Source organism: Pinus tabuliformis, chromosome 6, assembly GCF_031772625.1.
Source record: "Pinus tabuliformis cultivar Carrire ecotype Pingquan chromosome 6, CPIR1, whole genome shotgun sequence".
In the NCBI taxonomy this organism is placed as follows: domain Eukaryota; kingdom Viridiplantae; phylum Streptophyta; class Pinopsida; order Pinales; family Pinaceae; genus Pinus; species Pinus tabuliformis.
The window spans coordinates 645,684,664-645,711,342 of record NC_142292.1 but is presented as its reverse complement, the minus strand read 5'-3'; the positions used below and the strand labels follow the sequence as shown (position 1 = coordinate 645,711,342).

The following is a 26,679-nucleotide window of genomic DNA, read 5'->3' as shown; positions in this document are numbered from 1 at the left end:
ATAAGGAGCTAGGAAGAAAGAAAAAGTACAATATTGAAGTGTTTAATCCCACTCATAGTCATCAACCAAAAGCATACATTTGGCCAATATCTCTTAGACTCTTGGAGAGCCAAAATTCTTATTGCTCAGTTAAGGACTAATTCTCACCGACTCCGTTGTGAAACAGGGCACTAGAAAAGGCCAAAGGAAGTGTGGGAGGAAAGAATATGCATTTTTTGCTCTTTCGGAAAAGTGGAAACAGAATAAACATTTCATTTTAGAATGTGAGGCCTTCAAAGACAACAGGGAAAGTTATGTAGGTATGCTTACAGCTAGCTCTTGGGATAATCTATTTAGCAAGAGGTTTGTCGAGAAACTAGGAGCATTTATTTTGAAGCTTCACAGAAAAAGGGCCAAATACATGAAGCAGATGAAGAAACAATCTGTCCCATAGGCTATCTTTAGCCTCGTGAATGTTAAAATAATTTCTTTCTTTCTTTTTTTCAAATAAAACTAAACATGGTTATATATATATATATATATATACTGTCAATACTTTAACAATTATCATGTAATTTGCCAAATTGAATTTGATTGAGGTGAATTCTATTTCTTTCCTCCCAACCACTCAAAATAACCCAATTTACTAATTAATATATATATATATATATATAAAATACAATGACATCACATGTATCACTACGATTCCTTAAACTTGGCACCACATGTGTCACTATAATTTCTTAAACGGCATAGAATAATCCAAAAATATATTGAAGAATTAATTGGGATTCAAAGTGAATCTAAGATGATGAGGAGGATAGACATTATGAATTTTAATCACTCAAATTGCAACATATTAATGATAATATTATTTATTTTTAGTTTAATTAAAAAGCATTAATTAAATTATTAAATAAATATGTTATTAATTAATCAAAATCTTAAATTTTGCTTATCGCTTGTAGAGTAGACAATATCAATGTCTTGTTAAAGTGCTTAGTGATGTGAAGGTTACCGATTCAAAATTGGCATCTAATTCAAGACTACATAAATGCACCCAAGTTGGAGCTATTAAACCATAAAATAGTCTTGCATATAAATGCTCCTAAGTAGGTGTTATTAAATTCTATAATAAACCTACACTCCTCTCAATAATTAGAGAAACTAATTGACCATTTTTTTTTTTAATTGATTAAAATAAAATCTTCCTCCATGTAAGTAAACACGTTAAATACCCAAGACCCAAAAACATCTCCCAAGAGTGAAACACTGCTCTTTGAGTGCAAGACTGCTCTTTACAAAACTTGATTTTCCTTGAATAACACCTCAATTCACGTAGAACCGCTAGAAATAGCTGTCCTTATTGTTAATTTTCGTTGCTAGTTTCACAAGACTAAGAAACATCTCTCTACCAAGTGTGAAAGACTGCCATTAACAAAATGTGATTTTCCTTGAATAACCCCTGCATTCCGCGTAGAATAGCTAGAAATAGCGGTCTTTATTGCTAGTTTCACAACTAAGTTAGTACGAGATATATATATATGTTAAAACTAAATCTCATTTTAAAAATAAATTTCAGACCCTGCAATTAAATGAATGTTTCTTTCCACTTGAAAATTCGAAGTCGCTTTGCATTCATGGGTACATAAGTTCCTCGCTAGTCTGCCAGATATTCTAGAACTTTCTTCCATGCAAACAAAACAGAATCTGCATATCAGACAATGCCGCCTACCCGTCGGATAGGGCGTTCGTCGCGGAGGGCCGTGGTGGGCAAACCAGTGGCAGCCAATGATGGAGTAAATTAGCACGCACATTATCCCTGACCCAGAAACCCCAAAACAGCGCAGAATCCTCCCATTTAATTTATTCCATAATAAAAGAAACGGCGCCATTACCATTTTTTTTCCATTCAAATATCAGCTTGCTACAGCTAACTGATGCAAGCAGTTTTGCGGTTTTAATTTTCATTTTGTTTTGGTTTTATTGGTGTTAAAATGGGGGAGGATTTGGCCGAAGCTCCGCCTCCGCCTCCGCCAAGTACAGAGACATTACAGACATTTCCCAACGAGCCCGAAAAATCCCGCCTTATACGCCTTCCCAGGATCAAATTTGACCAAGATTGGAGAAAATACGCGGCCGTGAAGCTTTCCTCGGAGTTTGACAGCGAGGGGAATGCCTTCATCAACAAGATTTCGGCTAGGGTGTTCCACGGGATTGCGAAGATTAAAGCCTCGTTTCAGAGGAGTGGCAGTGGCGAGATCCAGTCCCCGCAGCTAGGTTTTGTGACGAAGTATTTATCGATTTTATATGATCATGAAGATCGCAATGCGCTTGTTACGGCTTCAGCCAATCTCTCGCAGCGACTTCAGCTCAGGCTACTTACTGATGTTAAGGTATGTCTTTGGCTTATTTTCATTATTTTTGCAGAAAAAATAGCTAGTGCGGCGGTGCATTTTTCTTTAGTGGTTTTTCCTTGGGAATTTTCGTTTGCTAGGGTTCAGATGAGGAAAGGACTGTAATGAACGAGTAATCCTTTGTTTCTTTTGTGGATAATCATCTTTAATCGCAAAACCATATTCAACGTTGTTATTTCCCTTGTATAAAAGACGACTGGTTTAAAATTTATAGTGGAAGGAAAATGCTTTCGCTTGTTTCTTTGAACGGAATGATCATTTCAAATTGTAAGTAACCCTTGTTTTAAATTTTGGTGAGAATATAAGCAATGATAGACTACTGCATTTATTTCATTATAAATTCGGTGTGAGAATCAGCATTAAGATGTGTTTGACTACTGTTTTTTTTTTTAAAAGGAAAGTTCAATAGTGAACAACAAATATTATGTTTTCTGTTCCTCTATTGAAAATTTTGATATGATTGAGAAGAAGTTCTATTAGTTGATTTCTTCTTGAAAATGGTGATTGAGTGAGTTTATTGCACTGGGTGGCTCATTCTACACCCTAGTATAATTCAGTCTAACCAACCATTGGCCTTACATTTAAAAATAGTATACTTTTAGCAATATTACTATTAAGTTAATCATTTCAAGGCATCAATGAATAATATATAATTAAGTAAGTTGAAATTTTTTATTTTTATTTTTTTTATTACATGTAACAAAGTATCCTACACTCCAATGTAGGTACGGGTAAGATATTCTCAGGGGCCGTTTAACAACAAGGTTTGAAGTCATTACAACAATATACTTGATATGAGCTCAACATGTCACTTGTGGGAATTGAATTTAGGTGGGGAAGCTAATAAATTCCTCCCAACCACCTGAGATAAACCCAATTGGCAAATCAGTTAAGATCTATCTAAACCTCAGATCTTTTTTATTTTTCCAAATAATATATGCCCAGAGAAACCTTCTGAGCACTTCCCCTCATTTCAAGGATGGTATGTGGGGTAAACCGCAGTTTCTTTGGGGCACAATGACAAGTCAACAACACACGATAGATCATATATGGGTCATCAACAATTGGATCACTGATAAAAAACATATCTTAAAGTGGGATTTGAAACTGGGTGGGAGAATAACAACTTTCCTCACAACCATTGACTAGAAAGGTCTGCACTTCCAAGGATTTTATTTATCTGGGAGCTTGATAGGTCTAGGGTTAAGATGTCTCTTATTTATAATTGACAATTTAGTGCACCAGTAACTTTCGTTGGAGTGATAATTTATTATTGCTTGAAAGTCTTTGTTTTCCAAACTTTATTTTTTAATATATTTTCAGCTTTTTGTTGAGCAATTTTGATGGATTAACCGTAGAGATCGTTGCTAGATTTTAACTTTAAATGCAATGGTATAGGTTTGTGTTTTGTCTGTTTGCATTTGTCGCTGCAATATTATTTAATTTAGGTATTGTTGGTGTGACTGCAGTGTTTTCTGCAGGGGAAATTTTATAAGCTATTAAAGTAACTACACTACTTTAGATTGGGGAATTCTTGGGTGGCTGTTTTTGTAACAGTAGCATCATTTTTTTGTTTTCTTTTAAATTATTCGTTTCTGTATAAGCAAAATTTTGATGAAATACATAAAGTTTCCCATTGTAATCCCTATTATTGGAGAATTTTAATTCCAGTAGAACAAACTGAATAATTGCTAATGAACCTACTGGGAAACGCTGCAATGGCTAGAAAAGAAACCTTCTCAATAAAATTGCAATTGAATATCCGGAAAACTGCATTTTCAAACAGAAATTTGAAAATTTTCAGTTTTGGACAATGCTAAATAGTTGGAAAATAGATTCAAAAGAGCCACTTTTATGTTTATTTTTTAAACAATTGAATAAATTGAAGTAATTGTCTCGAGGAAGTATGGTCATCTACAAAGGCCAATATTATGTGGATTTGGCCCAATTTTGTCCCCTATGGATTATTTGTCAAACTAGAACTCTACTCTAGATGCCTTGCATGAGGGTTAGGCCTTCTATTTGTACTTGCTATTTTTGCCTGGCCCAAGTGGTGTATCGTGTGATTTGTGAGGTAATTACTCCATAAATGTATGTTCTCCATATTGTACAATTAATAGATGAAATCTCCAACTACCTCCACCTAATCAATAAGGTTAGATTCATCTACCATGTGAGAACAATGTTGACCATGTAAACATTGGTTCTCCAACTACCTATATCTACCATTGACCAAGTCCATCAGCTACAATTTGACATAAAACCTTTGTGATTAACATAAAGTGCATCTCTAATAACTGACATAAAATACCAATGACTACGTAACTTAAAGTGCACAAGGTAAATTGTGTTTGAGCTTCAAAACAATTGTCCCCTTGAATTGCTTTGCCATTTGCAATTATAGTGTTGGGTGTTGAAGTATTTTTGGACCCTAGCTCAAACTTGATATGTGTGGTCTTAATCTTGAATCAATGCAATCTTAGTCATTGTGTTTCATTGGATTTTGAAGGAAAGCATTTGGAATTTTGCAAATATCATGGTGCAATGAAATATCTTTGATTATATTTAGTGAGTAAGTGGGTTAAGCTGCCAAAACTTCCTCTGGAATTTTGGACCCGAAGCACCTTGACTGCTATTGGGAGCTCGATCAGGCGTTTCATATACTTGGAGCCAGGGATTATGGGAGCTTGAGATAAATGCATTGCCTGAATTCTGATCGAGGTTAGATTTTTTGGTGGTCTCCTTGAGAACTTGGATAGGGAATGGGGGTCGATTCGGTTCCTTCAGAGAATAGATTACTGGGGCATACTGTTCAGATGCTTATTCTGCCATCGCATTGGACACTTGCTTAATCGATGCCTGGACAGGAGGAGACCTCAACACTCTGGATCGAAGGATCACTTTAGGGTTTCAAAGGGACCACAACATCGGGAGGCTTGCTCTTCTGGGACATCACTCAAAGGTACATCTCCGACATTTTTTATACCTTCTCATCTCAAATTTTCTTCCTCATTGCCCCTCATATCTTCTCCTTCTCTGCCTCTTGTGGACTATGCCTGTGATCATGACCTGGGATGCCCCATGCCCCCCTCTGTGTCTGCTGATAACTCCTGGATCCCGTGTTGCGAACCCCCCTTTAGTTTGGGACTCTTCCTCCCCAAGTTGTCCCATCCACAACCTCTACTGGTCCAATTAGGGGTTCCACTTTCTTCCTGAACTTGGTGATCTTGCCTTCTATGCCCCCTTTAGAATCAACTTCTCCTCCCCTCTCGCGTCTCCCCGATGAGCTGGTGATTGTTTCCTCCCCTCATAATTGTGTCGGAAGCGACATCAATTTCCTCCTTTTAGACCTGCACTGAACTTGAAGGCTCTAACCATTCACAAGGGAAGTGCTCCCCCCTCGTCCCTTAATATTAGTCTGGGATCTGCTAGAAATATCACTGTGAGGAAGATCGGGAAAAAGGGCAGTCGTCACTTTCGGGGCCGATATGCTTCCCAGGTTACTCTGTTTGATGACTTAGTTGGTTAGATGGATGTTCCGTACTTCTGATCCTGAGGCCCTTAGAGCATAGATGCCCACTCAGGATGCCCCATGATGAAAATTTTTCCCTGAACTTGCGGGGTTTGGGGGATCACTCCAAATAGTTGAGTCTCTGTCCCTTGATTCGCCACATTAGACCTTCCATTATTTCCATCCAGGAAACTCTCACTGTTTCGTCTCGGTCAATCATATACTTCCTTGAGATTTGCCCTACTTGGCACATTGTAGGTGTTGACTCTACGAGACTTTTCGGGGGCCTCATAGTCATGTGGCTTCCGGATGGGGCAGAGTTTCATTCTTACAATCTCATCGCTATCATCCCCTCTATTCGGTCGCATTAAAGGATCACTGTGCCATTTCCATTTACTTGACCTACATGCTCCATGTAAGAATCACTCTACTTTTTGGGACAAAATACAACATATAAATCTTCTCAATATTGGTGGGTTTATCTTGGTTGGGGATTTTAATGCCACCCTATTGTCTCAGGAATCCTAGGGCGTGCACTTTAGACCTGACCCTCTTGCTGATCGTTTATATAACCTCTTTGCAGATCATCACCTGGTTGATATTCACTCGTATCCTCTTTCTCCCACCTGGAATAACCATAGATTGGGTCATGATCATATTGGGAAGCGATTGGATAGATACCTGTTACATCAGAATGTGTTTGAGATTCCGGGGAAATTTAAAGTCCTGGGTCATATCTGATCATTTGACCATCATTCTACAATGGAGGTAGGAGAATATCAGGGGCTGTATATCCTTCAAGTTCAATAGGGCATGGCTGGAGGACAAGGACTATAATGACTTAGTGATATCCACATGGGCTGAGAGTCATGTATCGCTGATGGACTCTGCTATGCAGACTCTGGTTGGCAAACTTAATATTATCAAGAGCAGAACCAGAAGAGAAGGAAAAAACAACAACTTTTATTGGAACTGCAAAAGATTTCCGTTGACATAGCTGATTCTGGCAGAACTATGGAACTGAAGAATCCGACACAGGCTGATTGGGAGCACCTTAGGGTTCTGGAAGACAGGAAGAATAAGACTCTAAATATACAGGAAGTCACATGGAGGCTAAAGAGTAGGGCGACCTGGTTGCGTGAAGGGGACTGCAACACTAAATTTTTTCATCGGCATGCTAATCACGGTAAACAATTTAATGCCTTCTGGCAAATTGAATCTGTTGACGGGGAGGTAAAACATACTACTTCTGAGATACAAGCTAAAGCTGTACAATTTTTCAATTTTTTTTACAAAGCCAGGGAGGACGTGGATTACGAGGATCAACTATGGGCTCTGGAACTATACCCAAACATATTTGCAGATAAAACGAATGAGGAGCTCTACAGGCCTGCTAATATGGAGGAAATACTTCTGGTTCTTAAATCCCTTGCCAAAGACAAATGTCTCGGATTGGACAGTTGGATTGTGGAATTTTTTCTACATTATTTTGATCTTATGAGACAGAGCTTAATGGATATTGTGGAAGAGTCTAGGACTCGGGGAAGGATCACTGGGGCTATCAATTCCACATTCCTGACCCTCATTCCAAAGTCCTCATCCCCAATAAACTTCTAGGACTTTAGACCTATTTCACTCTGCAACATTATATACAAGATAATATCCAAGTTGATCGCAGGGGGTATAAAAAATATTTTATCCCTACACATCTCTATAGAACAATTTGGGTTTTTAGGCGACCGTCAGATACATGATGCAATTGCAACGACTCAAGAATGTATCCACACTGTTCACACAAAGAAGGAGGTTGTGGTGATGAAAATCGATCTTCATAAGGCATATGACTGTGTGGATTTGTCATATATCTATTTCATTCTCCATAAGATCGGTTTGTGTGCTCATAATGTGGAATGGATCATGACTTGCATCACTTCTGTTTGCTACGATGTACTGATCAATGGCACTCCCACTTCCTTTTTCCGGGTTGAAAGAGGACTTCGGCAGGGTTGTTCTCTATCACCTTTAATTTTTATTCTTGTTATGGATGGTCTTAGCCTGAGAATCAAAGATGCGCAAGCTCGTGGACTCTTTCAGGGACTTCATATTACTAGACAGGTAAATATCTCACATTTGTTTTTTGTTGATGACATCTTAACCTTTGGCATCATCTCCAGATCCTAGTGGTCCGCTCTACACTGTATATTTCTCAGATACGATGCAACGACGAGGCTACTCACAAATGGTAGCAAATCTGTTCTCTACTACTTTGCTGGTAACAGGATGGGTATAGACTTCATAGTTGACATTTCAGAGTGCAGAAGGCACCTTTGGAGGCGGGGTTTACCTATCTGGGGCTTCAAGCTTAAGCCTAACTGCTACAGGATCAAAGACTCATTGTGGTTGGTTGACAAATACAAGAAAAAAATGAACTCATAGACAACCAGATTCCTCTCACTAGGTGGCAAGATGCGCAAGATGGTCTCAGCCTGAGAATCAAAGATGCACAAGCTCGTGGACTCTTTCAGGGACTTCATATTACTAGATAGGTAAATATCTCACATTTGTTTTTTGTTGATGACATCTTAACCTTTGGCATCATCTCCAGATCCTAGTGGTCCGCTCTACACTATATATTTCTCAGATACGGTGCAGCGACGAGGCTACTCACAAATGGTAGCAAATCTGTTCTCTACTACTGTGCTGGTAACAGGATGGATATAGACTTCATAGTTGACATTTCAGAGTGCAGAAGGCACCTTTGGAGGCGAGATTTACCTATCTGGGGCTTCAGGCTTAAGCCCAACTACTACAAGATCAGAGATTGGCTGTGGTTGGTTGACAAATACAAGGAAAAAATTAACTCATGGACAATGAGATTCCTCTCACTGGGTGGCAGATACATACTTACACAGGCAGTCCTGCAGCAAATCACTGTATATTGGGCGCATCTCTATATCATTCTGTCCATTGTAGCCACAAAGATAAAAACAATCGCATTATGTTTTCTCTGGTCCGGAATTGGGGCTGCTACGAAATATCATCTGTGCAAATGGAGCGCATTGACCATCCCGAAGGAACTAGGAGGCTGGGGCTTGTTAGAACAAAGAGTTTTTGGCTCTTCTTTGTTGATTAAATCTTTCTGGAGGGCTTTGCATGGCCAAGGGATTTGGCAAGACATCTTTTTGGACAAGTATATGAAGGAAGATGACATAGAATCCATATATCGAGACACCGGACAATACAAAACAAGAGGATCTATGATCTGAAGATCTTTTGGTAAAATCATTTATTGGTGGCGCATGGGCATGGCATGGGAATTTGGTAATGGACAGAAAATACTTATCGGTGCTAATAAAATAAAGGGCATAAATGGTAGTACACATATTAGAAGGCATACATTGGCTCTTCTACATCGCAGAGGATATATTCTATTGAGCCAAACAATCAAAGAATGGCGAGTGGGATGCCTAGTTTGGAAAGATGCGGCATAATTGGGTTTCGAATGTCTAAGTGTTGAGGAATGGCGAGGATATATTAAGACCCTGAGCCAAGTGGGTTTATGTTACATCGGAAATGGTGATTGCATAATTTGGGCTGGGAGACTAGTTAAGAACGCTCCCATTGTGGCAGAAACATATAAATTTTTGACGGGACAAATTTACAATCCTCAAAATCTGTCGTGGTTTTCCAAATTCTAGAAGTGGCACGTTCCCATCAAAATCATACTATTCTCATGGGTCGTGTGGAGAAATAAGATTCTCACACGAATGGGACAACCTTCTGAAATGGGGCTACTCGGATCCGGGTTATTGTATATTCTGCAGGGCATCATCTGAATCCGTAAATCACATATTCTTCTTATGCCCCATTATCGATATGGTTTGGGATCATATATCACTTTCTCTCCAGATCTCATACAGGGGAGCTCACAATTTTGAACATTGCATCAAGAACTGGAGCGTTGATAATGGAAAATACAAGGAACTGCCCCTCTTCATTATATGGGAAATTTGGATCGCGCACAATCATCAATTGTTTGAAGGGAAGCATTTCAATATTAGTTGGATATGTTACAGGGCATTAACATGGATATCCCCTTCTTATCTTTCCCATTGATTGATCCTACCATCGTTTTGCCTCCCATCTGGATTCTTTGATGGGGCTACACAACTTGGTAGTTGTGGATGTGGCGCGGTTCTTAGGATAGACAAAGCACACAGTTTAATCTTCATTGGAACTGAAGCCCGGGCATTAACACAAGAGCTGAAGAAATAGCTTTATGGGGATTAATTTGGTTTGCACAACAAAAGCAACTACATAGTCTTCATATCTATGGTAATTCCAGGTCTCTCATAGAAGGAATATTGGGATACACAGATTTTGATCCTCCCTCATTATCTGGCTGGATAAAAAGGATCAATCACATACTGGGCTCACTTACATCATATGCTATCACTCACATCTGCAGGGAAGCCAATATGGACACAGACAAATTGTCAAAGGGTGGCCTTGGTGAGCCCTATGGAGTCATGAAATACAGATACACGGTGGACAACTCAACATGGGATGAGGCAGTTCACATCTCCTTATCTTTTTGTTTTTGTGTCTTGACAGCTTTAGTATATGTCATATGATGAATATGGATCCCATAGTCACTTTTGTTTTATTAGCAAATAAAATATATGAAGAATTAATAACTGAAGGGACATGTAGTTACATATCTGACATATATGTCATATTACATATGGACATTTATCTGTTTTTGTATGATTATTCATGACAAATGTACTGGTTTTATCTATAATAAAATCCAATGTTTTTTTCCTCTGAAAAAAAGGTTGTATTGAATTTGAATTCTTTGATCCAATAAATTCTACTAATTCCAATTCGATAATTAAATTCTCATAAAATTCGTGTTATATAGTGAAAAATAAACAAAAAGAAAGTACAAACTCAAGTATGATCTTTCAAATATAAATTATAATTTTATCATAATTTTATACTATACATAAATTTTAAATTTGGAAGATTTTGAAGTTTATAATTTATAAACTTTTTTTTTGAAGTACGTATATCTGCAAATTTAATGGCCATTTTTTTTGAATTTCATTGCCTCTAAATTTGAACATCGACAAAAGCTAGGAGACTTAGATTGACATTAACTGTTGTTGGAAGACTTGGAGTCTTCATGCCTCAAAAATTTTTGCTAGATACTATTGTTGACATGCTTAAGCAAGAATGTTGACTGTTGAAGTATTTTCGAACCCTAGTTTAGACTTGATATGTGGTCTTAATCTTGAATCAATGTATGTAATATCCTAGGATAATTTTTTCACAAATGTACTAGATTTTTCTTTTTCTAAGACTTTTTTCCCGTTCATAATATTTCAGCGTAATTAATAAAATCTATAGCAACCTTCTTAATGATGCAACAATTTGAACAATCCCCTTAATAATGCGACAGACCAACTTAATAATATGACCATGTAATGAACCAATTTCTTTAATCCACCATACCAAAGTCTTATATATATCTATCTATATATATAAATAATCCCATACAAGCGACTACACAATAAAATGAGGTAAAGTACACTTATCTCTTTGGACATGTATCTCTTCGATATAGCTACGCACTAGATGAATCCCTTACGACAGGCTTCGTCTGTCTACAACGAAGGTAATCTGTGGCTGTCCGGTTGGTCTTACTCTTGTTATGGTTGGCCTTTTGCCTGCTATAGAAAACAAGCCCACCTGTCAATGCACCGCCATGCTCTGCTCGCATGCGATAGATAGAGTGCCTTCAGAAATTAAGCTACGGATTTTCGAATTAACCTTCAGAAACTTCGCTTTGCCCTTCGTAGGTTTTGGGACAACAATATTGACAGAGAAAACCCTCGTTGTTTGTTTACAGGATGTTCCCAATAGAAGTTCGTCGTTAATGATTTCCTGTGAGTAGATTCACAGCCCTTCAGATGGTACTCCTGGCCTAGAACGAATGCTAGAACTGGTTGAAAGCCTTTGCTGCCCTTCCATGAATTCTTCTTAGTTAACGAAATTCTTGTCACCAGAACCACAGAGTGTACGTTGTTCCCCTTTTTAGAGTAAAGGATTAGAGAGAGTTATGTTGTCGTCCTTCCAAAATTTTACTTCTGTGCCAAAACCAATAAACTTCGCTATCCTCCAAAAAACTTTTCCCGTTCTAGAACAAAATGAAGAAAAGAATAAAGAGGTGTCAACTAGGTTGGAATCTTTCACCACCAAAATTGACAAGGAGAAAGGGGTCTTAAAACCCTTAAAGCAATGCTAAAAACGGAATGAGTTGATCCACCATGCTGCCTCAAAATGAATCCAAGCCTCCTTTATTTATATACTTCCTTGAGGGGTTTTATTTTCTTAATTGGTTGAGTGTGTCTTATTCAAAGCCCAAATTTGGGTTTTTTCGCCCAACTTACCCAAGACTTGCCCAACAATGGGTGTTTTGGGTTTCATCCCTTTTTTTTGAAGGACTGTAGCCTACGGGGACGAATAGGCTACTAAGTTCATTGGCCCTCAATTTGTTGAGGACATCACAGTCCCCCCTGCTCGAAATTGCTTGCCCTCAAGCAATTGCAAATTTAGGTCCTGCAAAATTTGTTCTCCTTCCCATGTCGCATCCTCCTCCGGTAAATTCTTTCATTTGATGAGGTACTCCAGAATTATTCTTCTTCTTAACTTCTTTTCTTGAACAACCATGATTGTTTCTAGAATCAATTCCAATTGTCCCTCTTCATCTAACAGTGTCAGCTCAACAGAAGTGGTGACCTGTTGGCCTACAACCTTTTGGAGGCATGATAAATGAAATACATTGTGGATTTTTGTATGGTCCATTAAACCTTGGTTTCAACTTCTCTGCGCTGCTCTTCTTGAGTGTAGACTGTCAATAGGGTTGTAATCACATGAAAACAAGATCCCCTACCTCAAAACTGCACTCCATCTAGTGCTGGTCCACGTACATCTTCTGCCTATTTTGAGCAACTTGAGTATTCTCTTTGAGTACCCTAAGAATGTCCTGACTCTCCTGTATCCAATCCTTGGCAAAAGGTGCTTTGCTGCCTCCAAAGATTCTATCGATGAAGGAGGGTGCATCATACCTGTTACACTCAAATTGTCAAAGTTCCAAGGAAGCAGAAGCACCAATTTTTCAACCGGATTGGATCACTTGTCAGTAGTCTATATGTCATAGTAAACCCATTCTACAAGTTATCTAATGTAAATGATCCTAGTAACACCTTGAATATATGTAACAACCTAGGTAAGCTTATGATTTTGATGACAAATTTCATCCTAGGAGGTTTTTTAACCTTGCTAATTACCTGTGTTTCTAAACAGGGCTAATTAGAACAATTTTTTTCTCCACATTAAACCCCAAAGCTAGGGTGAAATTTATTGTCGACATCTTAGGTGAGTCCTAGTGTTTTTAGTCGAGTCTGATGTAAAAGTGATTTGGGAATAATTTAAGCTAGTTGGCTTGATTCTTTTATTACAAATTAGTTGGTTTATTAGATCATATTGTGTTGCAGATGGGTTATTTGTCTTGAGGGTCTAAGCCAAATGTGTATTCCCCCTTTGAGGGTTGTAAATGTAAAATCTTATGTATTAGAGGGTGAAAAAATAATTAAATCCCCTCATGTGTAAATTAATTAATTTTTTTGGCAAAATAAAATTAAATCCTAAGCCAAAAAATTAATTAATTAAAGTCAAAATTAAATTGTCTTAAGAAAAATAATTCTCCAAGTGAAAAAATTCGTGGGTTCTAAAGGAATCAATTTTTAAAGGTCCCCCACCAAGGGAATATTGTATATTTCAAGAAAATTTGGACCCTTGGACTTTGGTTAAGTCAAAGTCAATTTTTTGAGGAAATTAACTCAAAATAATTAATTATGAACTAATAAAAATGGAATTAAGTGATAAATTCGAAAATTCTTCAAAAAATAAAAAAGCTAGGGCCAAGATTAAAATATCTTAAGTGTTTATCAATGACCAAGATTATTTTGACAAGGATCAAAGAAACTAGCCGTTATTTTTCCACTTGGAGGATAAATCTATAAATTAGAGAGTTATCTGAGTCTCTAACATCTTGATCTCTGGTTAGAATTTTTTTGCTAAAGCAACTTTGTAACTATTGTCTCACTGGAAACTATTTTTTCAATCATAATAAAGACTTTGGGGTGCAATTCAAGGTGTTCTTGCTAATTGATTTGTGGTATGTGCTAACTACAACATCTCTATGTTGTGCTAAATATTGGTAAGGTTTGTTTTTTTCATTAGATGGGGATAGAACCATACTATTGATAGTTTTGGGCTAATCTTAGGTGGTTTGATTCCCCATGCGATCTAACAAATTATTTTGAGATGAATTCATAGTGCTTGCAAGTACTTTAGTCCTTGGCCTCCAAGTTTGTGAACTTGGGCAAGAATCATTGTTGCTTGGATTCTAAAGATTTATATGGTGGATTAAATTTTCGCTAAGGCTATAGCATACATTGGGGTTCCTAAAGTATTTTTAGCCATTCTTCAAAGGAAAAAACTCCATAAAAATATTTTTCTCAATTTTTTTTAAAACCCTTATATATTTGTAGATCTTGTGAATAATTTTGTAGATCTAACTTGTAAATTATTTTTTCTAACTTGGGTTTTGGGGATTTTTAGTATTTTTTTATATAATTGGGGTTTTGAAATTTAAATTTTTTATATTGGTTATTTACGTTTCTATTCTAAATTTGTTTTAGGAGTGAGGAAGAAATTGGCATTGGAGACCTTAGAAACCCTATACATCTAGGGTTTTCAAGTTATTTTTGCAGGTTGCTTATTTTCAAATTGGGGAAAAAACCCATTTTCTGAAGGCACTAACCCTTACCCAACCTAAAAGACTAGTGTTTGGGATCTATTTTGCAAGCATTAAGAATGCCATAAGCCCTACAAGGGCTACATCTCATTGCAAACAAGGGTTTCTTCAAAGGATTGACATTTTATCCCTAACAATTTGTTTTGCAACAATTTTTGGCTCAAATCTTGTGTTTTTAGGTGCCAAGTACATTGGAGAATTTTTGGCAAATTTGGGCAAGTAATCATCAAGGCCTGGGGCCTAGGGTTTGACCTATTAACTCTAGTTTTATCTTTGATTTATTACAACAAACAAATCAATAACAATTAAGCCCTATAATCACATGCTACATGGTGAAAATTGTTTAAAATTGCAAAATGTTATTTTTCATAAATTTTGGCCACTTGGGCATCCCAGTTCTAGCCTAGATCTAACTTTTATGCTTGTTGGAATTTATTGCATAACTGAAGTTTTTAGATCTGAAATTTCTGAAGCATTCACTTCATAAGGGTCTAAAACTTGAAATTTTCAGTTTCCAGTAAATTTTTCTATTTCTAGGCAATTTTGGTATTGATTGTAACTGTATTAGCAGGTCTTCCTCCCAAACTCGAATTTGGTGATATCCGGACTGTAAGTCGATCTTCGAGAAATATGCTGCTCCATGTAGCTCATCCTGTAGTTCATCAATTCGAAGGATGGGGTACCTGTTTTTGATGGTCATCTTATTAAGTGCTCGATAGTCAATGCACATTGCCCATGTGCCATCCTTTTTCTTCACGAAAACCACATATGATGCGAATGGGCTTGAGTTGGGTCGGATATGTCCCATGATCAACAATCCTTGGATTGTCTTTTCTATCTCGTCCTTGAATTTCGTTGGATGCCGATATGGTATGGTTATCACAAGTTTAGCTCCTTCCTCCAACTCAATAGTGTGCTCAAACCCTCTTTTGGGTGGCAATCCTGGGGGAATGTCGTTGAACACCTGGTTGTGTTTGTCCAAGACCTGCTAAATGTCTGCTGCATACTGTGGCTTGCTCTAATTGGCGACTTTTTGACTTATGATTATGCAGTCCGCTGCATAAGCTATATCACCCCGTCTAAATATTGCTTCCATTCTTCTAGTTGAGATAATTTGGGGACCGCCATTCGCCATGCCCCTCAAGACTATGTTATTGCCATTTGGAGCTTTGAACTCCATTTCCAGGGCTTGGTAATCCATAGTGTGTCTTCCCAACGAATATAGCCATTGAACCCCCAAAACCATATTGAGATCGACTAAGTCAATCACATAAAAATCACTAGTAAAAGTATAATTTCCGAGAGTCACACTCAAACCTAGAATCATTTGGGTGCAGTCCAAGTTGTATCCATCTGCGACTATCACATAGGCCCTCAAGTTCTTCTGTAGGGAGCCCTCTCTTGGCTACTAGTGTTGCGTCGATAAAATTGTGTGGCTCCTCCATCAATTAATGCTATGATACGCTGCCCTTTGACAACTCCCTTGGCTCTAAAGGTGTAATATTTGGGTGTGCCAGAAAGGGTCACAATCTTAACCTGTAGTTGGGCTTCTTCCCTTCACTAGTCCGCTCTTCTACTTTTGCTTCTTCTTGGGGTGGCTCTTTTTTCGAATTGTTGGGTTCTTCTTCTTTAGCTTCCTTCTGTAGTGGTCCTTCTTCAACTTGTATGGGGGTTTCTTCTCCTTCTTCCTCATCATCAAATGCTACTTCTATGTAGTGAATTTTTCCTTTTCCCATGCAACGATGCCTAGGTTCCCATGGGTTCCTATAGGTGAAGCAAAGCTTCTTTCGCCTGAGCTCGCTTCGGGTTTCATCTTCTAACCTGTCTCTTCGGTTCCAATCTCGTTGGGAAGGCTTCCTTTCTTTATCCTTTGGGGGAATGGAAGGTTTGGTTGGAACCTTAGGCGTGGTTAATGCTTTGCTCATATCTTGAGCCTTCTTCACTAATTCTTGGAAAGTGACAGGGTTGAATGCTCTAACCCAACCCTGTAGAGGTTCAACCAATGCTTCTGTGAAGAGCATATGATTAACCTCCCTTTCGATATGTCTGTTACCATTACTGCAATTCACTCAAATTCTACAGTGAATTCCTCTGGTGACCCTATTTGCTTGATCATTGCTAATTCCTTGAAGTGGATATCTGGGTGCTTTCGGTCAAACCGATCTATCGGGAGTTGTGTAAATTCTTCATAGGAGACAATATTAGCATGCCCCAAGGTGACTAAGCCATGATACCACCACTCATGGGCATCTCCTTCCAGATGTAGTTTGGAAAATTGAATAGCATCAATTTTTGCCATGGGGTTGAGCCTTAAATAGGTATCCAATTTTTGTACCCATGCGCTTGCAAAACAATTAGAGGATCCATCAAATGAAGGTAAAGGGGGTTTACTTACCTTGCGTGTTAGTTCTCCATTGGGCTGTCCTTGAGGCCTATTCTTGTATCTGAAGTTATTGTACTCGTTGAATGACATAACTACTTGAGTATTCTCCTCCAATCTTGCATAGTCGTGAACAAAGTTGTTGAGGAGTTGATTTGGTTCAACTGCTTCTTGGGATGTTGGCACATGATTATCTGTGAATTGGGGTAGAAGTGGGTGAATGTTCTTCTTGTTGTTGGCTTGGTTGTTGGGTGGACCAAGATTATAGTTTCCACCCCCCTCTGTGGTAGTCCTGTTGGGGGCAACAACATTTGGCTGTTTGGTGAGGTGAGCAATCAACATTTGCAATTTGTTGCTATCTGTTGCTGTCCTTGAATCATTTGCTGCGCTTGAGTCAATACCTGAGCTATCTGCTGCTGTCCTTGAATCATTTGCTGCCCTTGTTGTTGCAATTGTTGATGCATCTGTTGTTTTTCCTGTATCAATTCCTGGAGTAGAATACCGGGGTAATGTTCTACTCTGTCTCCCATTGCGGAACAATGAGTGTTCCTCCCCTTACAATGATGTTACTGGTGTCTTCAAGAAACGTAAAACTTCATTTACCCACAAGTTGGCAGGATGCTTGTGCTTTGATACGAGCAATTTTTTCACAAATGTACTAGATTTTTCTTTTTTTCTAAGACTTTTTTCCGTTCATAATATTTCAACATAGTTAATAAAATCAATAACAACCTTCTTAATGATGCAACAAATTGAACAATCCCCTTAATATTGCGACATACCAACTTAATAATATGACCATGTAATGAACCAATTTCTTTAATCCACCATACCATAGTCTTTTATATATATAATCCCATAAAAGCGACTACACAATAAAATGAGATAAAGTATTCTTATGTCTTTGGACACGTATCTCTTCGATATAGCTACATACTGAATGAATCCCTTACAACAGGCTTCGTCCATCCTACAACGAAGGCAATTTGTTGCTGTCCAGTTGGTCTTCCACCTGCTATGGTTGGCCTTTCGCCTACTACAGAAAACGAGTCCCCTCGTCAATGCACTGCCATGCTCTGCTCGTGTTAGACAAACAAAGTGCCTTCCGAAATTAAGCTACCGATTTTTGAATTGACCCTCAGAAACTTCGCTTGACCCTTCATCAGTTTTGAGACGGTAATACTGACAAAGGAAACCCTCGCTGTTTGTTTATAGGATGTTCCCAATAGAAGTTCGTCGTTAATGATTTCCTTTGAGTAGATTCACAACCCTTGGCCCAGAACAAATGCCAGATCAGGTTGAAAGCCTTCCCTGCCCTTCCATGGATTCTTCTGTCTTAGTTAACAAAATTCTTGTCACTGGAACCAAAGAGTGAACGTTGCTGCCCTTTTTAGAGTAAAGGATTAGAGAGGGTTATGTCTTCGTCCTTCCAAATTTCTACTCCTGTGCCGAAACCAAGAAACTTCGCTATCCTCCAAAAAACTTTTCTTGTGCTAGAACAGAATGAAGGAAAGAATAAAGAGGCGTCAACTAGGGTGGAATCTTTCACCATCGAAATTGACGAGGAGAAAGGGGTCTTAAAACCATCAGATTAATGCTAAAAAACAGAATGAGTTGATCCACCATGATGCCTCAAAATGAATCCAAGCCTCCTTTATTTATACACTTCCTTGAGGGGTTTCATTTTCTTAATTGGTTGAGTGTGTCTTACTCAAAGCCCAAATTTGAGTTTTTTCGCCCAACTTACCCAAAACTTGCCCAACAATGGGTGTTTTGGGTTTCATCCCCTTTTTTAAGGACTGTAGCCTACGGGGACGAATAGGCTACTAAGTCCATTGGCCCTCAATTTGTTGAGGACATCACAATGTAATCTTAGTCATTGTGTTTCATCGGATTTTGAGGGAAGCATTTGAAATTTTGCAAATATCACATTGAAATGAAATATCTTTGATTATATTTAGTGAGTAAATTGTATTGAATTTGAATTCTATTAGATGTTCTATCTAATACATTCTATTAATTCCAATTTGATATTTAGATTGTACTAAATTTTGAGTTATAATGTGAAAAATAAACAAAAACAAAGTACACACTTGAGTATAATGTTACAAATATAAATTATAATTGCATCATAAGTTTTTTTTTTAATCTTTTTTTTTGGTCTTTTCGAGGAAAGAAATCAAGCTCCCTATTGCCTCGAGGGCTAGAGTGAGGGTTGCTAGTACCAGGCCAACCCATATGTATACTCACTGAAGAGTTCATAATGCTCAAACCCAATGCAACAATATTCATAGGCACAAATTCATTCCAACAATATTTATCAAGGCATTATAGCTCATCATGTTTCTAGCGGGGATTTGAACCTGGGTGGGGAATATAACAACCATTCCGCCCGACCACTCGAGATAACCCAATTGACAATTTTATCATAAGTTTATAATATGCATAAATTTTAAATTTGGAAGATTTTGAAGTATGTAATATGTATAATTTATACACAATTTTTAAAATTTTGAAGTATGTACTTTTGCAAACTGAATGACCTTTATTTTTGAATTTTATTAGCGCTAAATTTGAACATCAATTATTTTTTGGAAATATTGAGAGAGAGATGGGGCCCGATGAATCAGTGTTTAGTCAAATAACCAATTTTTACCGTCAACAAATCACAACATTAATTGCTCGAGATTTAACACATGAACATAGAAGATTTATAACTTGAAGAAAATCACTTTCAACTTTTCTTAATATATAAGGAGTACAATCAAGTTTATCAACTCCAATTGAAACTTTCTTAGGCACCAACCAATGGGAGACACCAATCCCCAAATGAGCACTAACTCAGTGAATTCATTGGCACCAGCCCACTGGAGACACCAATCCCCTAGCTGAGCATCAAATTAACAAAATTCATGGGCACCAACTCATAGGAGACTCCAATCTCTAACTAAGCATTGACTGAGCTCCATCAATGACACATTTCGTCCTTTGATCTAGATGCCTTAATACATATGGCTCTTTCTTATTCATATAATTTGTAATATTTTCCACTTATCTCCTGGGCTCTTTCTTATTCATATAATTTTTAATAATTTCCTCTTATCTTCTGGGTTCTTGATTGCAGCGTGTTTTGAACAAACGAGAACCATCTAGCCTGATGGTGAATGGGTCAATTGCGATGTGTTTGAGATGGATGTTGCTTGAGACCATTTTTTTTAACCAATTGCCATTGATCTTCTTTTTAAGGAATATGTTGGGATGGAGGGAGGTTTTTCTTGCAATCCTTTACAACATCTCTTTATGCGAGTGTTGCAAACATCCTGATTTTATCTCGAAAAAATTGCAAAATCGTAATTTTTCAGCCTAGCTGATGTTTGTTGATTTTTATTGATATTTTTCTTGATTTTTACGATTTTTTGGTTTTCCAGACACTTGCTGATTTTATTCCGATGTTGATGTTTGCAACATTGCTTTATTGCAAGTTTTGCATTTGAAAGGCAATTGCTTATAAGTTATAATTGAATTGTTGGACAGGTTTCTAGTTTTGCAGGGTTAGAAGAATCACTTTTGGTAGTCCTTTATTTAAGTTCACGCAAATGTAGAGCTTGGCTTGGATGAACATCTCATTCTTGAGGTTCAAATTTGTCTATGTGGTGCCCTAAAGAATTCCCAATGCACCCAAGCAAATCATCATTTTAACAATGAAGAGGCAAGTGGGGAGATGAACCGAAACCAAAATAGTAGATGGGGAATTAAGCTTACGGCTCGAGTGAAGAGTCCATTTGTTCAAGTACATTCCTTTGGTATCAAAGAAATATGGAACATTTTTGAATATTATATCTTTGCTTTCCTTGGCCTCAAAAAAAAAGCTATAAAATCCTCTGCCACATGAATAATGTATGACCATGCCTTTGATTAAAACCTACTGGTTCTTTTGCACCTAGTTGGTCATAAATCTAGATGAAGCCAAATGCTAATAAATTGGTCAATTCAGCCACTTTTAGCTAAAGCAGGAGCCATATGTCAAGAGTATGAGAATGAAAGTAAAACCTCTAGAATATTGTCCAATTCCTTGACAAAGTGAGAGGGTTGAGGCTTCGTGGCTTTCTTAAGGGTTTTGATGAGGGCTTGGAAGGTTAAAGCCTTTGCATTTGGAGGGGGAGGGCAAACCCACCAAGATCTGGATCCACAACAATAAACTATGGAAGGCAACCCTAGTATTGTGTATGTGGAGCATCTCTTCCACTGTATTTTTTAGACTCTCTTAAGACTCTAAACTAGTGTGGTAATGTTTCAAGAGTCCTTCAAGCCCCTCCTATACATAAACCTTGTTTCATGTGATGAATTACATTTTCTTTTAATAATCGCTGTTATGACTATATTTTATTATGATGTATTAACATTTGGATGAATTATTGAGTAATCGAGGGATATATATAAGTTGTTTGATTTAGTTCTTCTCCTACCTTTTAGTCCGTATAGACCTTGTAAGATTGAAATAATCATTTAGAATTTTATATGGCTTGAATAAGTAGACCCAACACTTTGCTCTTTATTTAAAAAAAACTAAACTTGGAAGCTTGTCCAATCCTTTAATATTTTTTTTTCTTAAGGCTTAGGTATTATAAGCTTGTAGCCCTTTTAAATATTTCAAGCATATTTGATGTGATAATTGTCATGACATTTCATTGCATCTCAAGACCTATTGTGGCTATTTTGGTATATATTGAAATAAAGTTATGGCCCTAGTTAGGAAATTCAAGGTTCAAACTATCTCTCTCATGTTATTGGCATTGATTCCTAGTATTTTAGTCAATAGGTTGAATGTCTAGGATAAATTGGTAGATATGGTGATATCTAAATACTTAACATTGTTTGTCAATGTTGGTCCATATAAGGAACAATGTAAATTTTATGTTGTATGCATCTTGAATCCTGTTTCAATCTTTTGAAATTCTTACCTTTTGCAAATGTATTTGGTTGGTGAACAATCTATGCCTTCATTTATGGTAACTCTGATCCTTGTATGCTTTAGCCTTCATTTCCATGGTACCCTCGATTAAGGTTGGTGACAAAGTATTTTTCACTTCTGTATCACCCCGATGGAGGCAATGTACTTGTTACTTCTTCTTTTGATCTTAATCGCCACATTCAACTCAAAGTTCTTTCCGATATTAAGGTAGGTGTCTATTTGACAAGAAAAAATAACATTTGGTCAATTTTTTTTTTTTTTTTGTAGATTATGTTGTATTCTTAATTTTCTAAAGCCATTTCCTATTTTGAAAAGCTTATTGAGTCATTGAAAAGATATACATATTTGTAGTTTTATTTTAATGAAAATGGGCTTGTATTTTTGTTGTTTGATTGTCTTTTAATTTACAACATTCTTACCTTAGGAAACTTTTAGTGCTAGTTTTTACATTTGGGATCTAATGTATGAACTTTCTTGAGTAATTTGAAAGCCTAGATTCAACGACTCTATTTGGCTTAGAATTCAATCTCCTGTCTTAAAATTTTAGCATTTGAAAAAATTGTGAGCTCATCTTTTGGTGGGATGCTAAACATGGAAATAATTTTGACCTATCTTCACACACAAGTGAAGAATAGGTTTGTTGGTACATTGGCAACACCATAAATAATGTGCCCAAAGGCTACAACAACGATATTCAATATAATAAATAGTTGCATCACACAAACCCCATGCAGGGGATGAGCATGCTTGCTAGGATTTGAACCATGGTCCACTGAATATTACAATGAGGCTTAAACTTTTAACTTATACAAAACATTGGTTTAGAATTATTGAGATAGAGTTTGATGCTTTGTAAGAGTGGCGTACTTCCTCCATGTTTGGGGTTTTGCTTTTATGGGATACTCAAAAATTACTAATTATCTTCATTTAAATAAGCTAAATTGCATAATTTTACAAATGCACCTCGTTGAGTTCTTTGATGAAGGATAATGGCTTTGCTTATTCCATTTGCTTTTGGGAATTAAGAGCAACATGTATCCCTAATTTTTTTTAACATGAAAATACATTCTTAATAATTTGTAGAAAATGCTCGAAGCCATAAGCCCTTGCGTTTTTTGGTCAAAAATGCACAAATACGTTAGAACACATTTCAAAACCGTTGAAAATGTCCACATGTTTTTGGGAATTTATATCTGGAAACATACTTTGAAATATACTCTTGCACTTCTAAAAATTTTTGTTCCAAACAACATGTATCAAGCTAGCTTGAAACAATGAAAATTAAATCTAAAATCATTGTTATTTTCTTAGATAGTATGATATAAAAAATCTAGCACCCACAAAGTGTAATGTCCCAAGCATGTAAGTGATAGCTTTGTTTGACATAGGAAGGCTACCGATTGTTACCACAATAGCTCTTCCTCTCACTTTAGGTTGGACCGTCTCCAATAAGAAGGGGGTATCTCCAAGTAGGATTGCTAAGGCTATGGAGTGGAGGTTCTAGGTGATGTTCAAAGAGTAAGCCTTAACAAAACAAGGGGTTGTAGCAATAGTAAAAAGATGAAGGGATTGAGAAAATTAAGGGTGATGGAAACCCCAAGATTTGTGGCTAACTAGTCTCAGGCGAAATGGAGTCAAAGAAGCATGGATTTAAGAGCGTGAGTGCATGAATATGTAGGAAGAGAAGGGTTGTTAAAGATACCACAAAACAACCTTATTTCACTGAAAATTACAATAGAAATTTAACCTTGGAGAGTTAGGGGTGTTGCTCTTAAAGATGAATATGAAGGTGATGCCATATTACTTTTAGCAACAACTATAATAGATGCAAGTTGAACATAACAATGAAAGTATAAGAGGATTATATTGTCACATTATACCATTGAAATGGAAGATACTCCATTACAAGGCCTTCATAACAAGTTACAACGTTTTCCAAAAATAATCACCAACATGTCAAATAGTGCAAACATAAATGCCTCACATAAAAGAGAAGCAATACATCCAATATTCCATTGGGCTTGCCAATTTGATGTACAATGTAGCCCAAGGGGAGAAATCCTTCAATCCTCATTCTTCTAGCCATCACAAACAGAGAGAAAACTCCTTTATATCAGGGGAGACTCTTCTCTTAGGATAAAATACAATATTTTGTAACTCATTTTTTCCCAGGGAAAATTCGCAGTTTTCATTAAGATGTTGAAAATTACATGTTGTAGATGCTTTAGGAAGCATATGCAAAAGAGTGTGGATATTGCCACAAAAATCTATCCCAGGATAGGAGAATGATAAGTTAAATACAAAATTACATGTCTGAAAAAAATATATACATGGATAGTCTGATAAAAATATAAACCTTGTCAAGACTCAGAATCATCAAAAAATCAGGGCCTGGCTACCCCAACATGCTGTTGATCATCATATGGTCTGTGAAAATACTGGTAGTATTCGTACCCTGTCTACTCCTGGATCATCCAATGCCCCCGAGGCTGGAGCGTGACCTCCTTGGATAGTCTGTCAGAAATCTGGTTGCACTCCTTGTAGATGTGATGACAAGTGAGTGTCAAAATGTGATTTCAGTAGCAAAGTCTCATCCAATATATTCCAGAGTGTGTGCACGTGACAGACAAATTGTTGATTAAACCAATTTATGATGAGTTTGGAATCGCCAAAAATCTGAATGTGTCTACATCCCTTCTCAAGTGCAAAGTGTAACAAATGTCAGAGGGTAATAAGCTCAACATAATTGTTTGTTCCTTCTCCCAGACCCATCTATATTTTGAAAAAATGATTGTCAGTGAGATGAAGGAGCACTCCCCCTCCACAACCATTCTGCTGAGCTGATCCATCAAAATATGCCCATGGTAAGTTTCTATCAATAGTTTCTGCAATAATAGTGCGAGGTGGATGTGGGCGATCATCCTTTGGAATACTGTTATAAATTGAGATAAGATGAGTTGAATATGAGCGATGCCCTTGAATATGAGCTTGTTTTTGTGCAACCATATGCACCAACAGATCAGGAGGGGGAGGTTCCTGATTTTGATGGGAAGCGCGACAGACCACCACGATTGCCAAGCCTCCAAGATATTTGTACCTTGCCATCTGTTGGATAAGTGTAATGATGAAAGAACATGATTCCAGAAAGATGTGGTGATAGTGCAATGAAGAAAAAGATGTTCAATTGATTTTGCAGCCTGTCGACAGAGGATGCACCAGGTTGGTCCTTGGAATGAGCACCTCTGTAAGTTATCCCCAGTGGGAGCTTTATTACGAAGGATACACCACATGAATAACTTTGCTCTAGGAGGTGCCTTCAACTTCCAGAGTGCGCGCCACCACCAGTCAATAACAGGGGGCTTATGATTAGAGAAAATTATGGGATAACCTTCCTTTGGAGAATAGGAACCATGTTGTGCATGTACCCAAATGAGCTCATCCTCACCATCTGTGATCCGAACATGTGATTCAGAGAGAGCGTTAGTGTAGGAGTGCCATTCATTACACAAGTTATCTGGAATTCCTAATTGATCAGCAGATTTCCAAGCTTGAGAGGAAATAGTAGAGTTGTTCAGATCAACAATGTGGGCAAGGTGAGAGATACCTAAGTTCAAGAGAAAATGTATGAGCTCTGGGGGAAGATGAAATGCGTTCCCACATCCAGACTAAGGATCCAAGCCAATTGGGACCACGTTGCCAGTTCCAATCCTCTAGGTCAGTCCATCACGAATGTAAGATTTAGAGTTCAAAACAACTCGCAAGATAGTTGATATGTTATATCTATTCCATGAAGGGCATCTGATCCAATCAATGTTAATTTTATGGTATGTTCTATGCTTAGAGCGGTTTACTTATCTTTCTTATTATTATCCATAGATTAGCAATCATATGTACATAAGTAAAGTGCAGATAGAACATTAAATGATCAATAGAAAACAAGCCAAGACAAGAGACACAAGATGTGGCAGCTAGCCAGGGACAAACCCCAATATGGGGAAACCCTTTGATCAAATCTTCTTTTATCTTCAATAATTCAGTAGAGAGAAATAGTACATAAATTTGATTTACATCAGCAGCAACAAACCCTAGATTAGCGGCATTAGCATTAGTGGCATCAGCATCATCGACATTAGTATCATCGACATCAACAGGCATCATCATCATCAGCATCATCGGCATCACCGACATCATTGGCTTCACCGGCATCAGTGACTTCACCGGCATCAGCGACTTCATCGGCATCATCGGCATCACCAACATCACTGGCATCATCAGCTTCACCGGCATCATCGGCTTCACCGGCATCATCGGTATCACCGGCATCATCGGTATCACTAACATCATCGACATCACTGGCATCGTCAGCATCATCGGCTTCATCGGCTTCACCGGCATCATTGGCTTTACCGACATCACCAGCATCACCGGCTTCACCGACATCATCGGCTTCACCTTAGGATCTCTCCTCCTTCTAAAACCCAAAGACAAGTAGAGAGAAGAAGAGATCCAAGTGTGCGTAGAAATGACTTAAAG

At 37.6% G+C, this 26,679-nt stretch overlaps 1 protein-coding gene across 2 annotated transcripts in view; it reads left to right on the top strand.

The window, feature by feature from the left end:
* The first annotated feature begins 1,554 nt into the window (after nucleotides 1–1,554).
* The window catches only part of OEP37 (chloroplast outer envelope protein 37), a 133,936-nt gene continuing 108,811 nt past the window's right edge, over nucleotides 1,555–26,679 (top strand). Inside the window, exons 1-2 of one of the 2 annotated variants that reach the window (XM_089419952.1) lie at nucleotides 1,555–2,375; nucleotides 22,210–22,353. In XM_089419952.1, the coding sequence (XP_089276078.1) occupies nucleotides 1,977–2,375; nucleotides 22,210–22,353 (543 nt within the window). In that variant the 5' untranslated portion in view covers nucleotides 1,555–1,976. The remainder of the gene's footprint in view (nucleotides 2,376–22,209; nucleotides 22,354–26,679) is intronic. The other variant, XM_089419962.1, reaches the window with a different exon arrangement.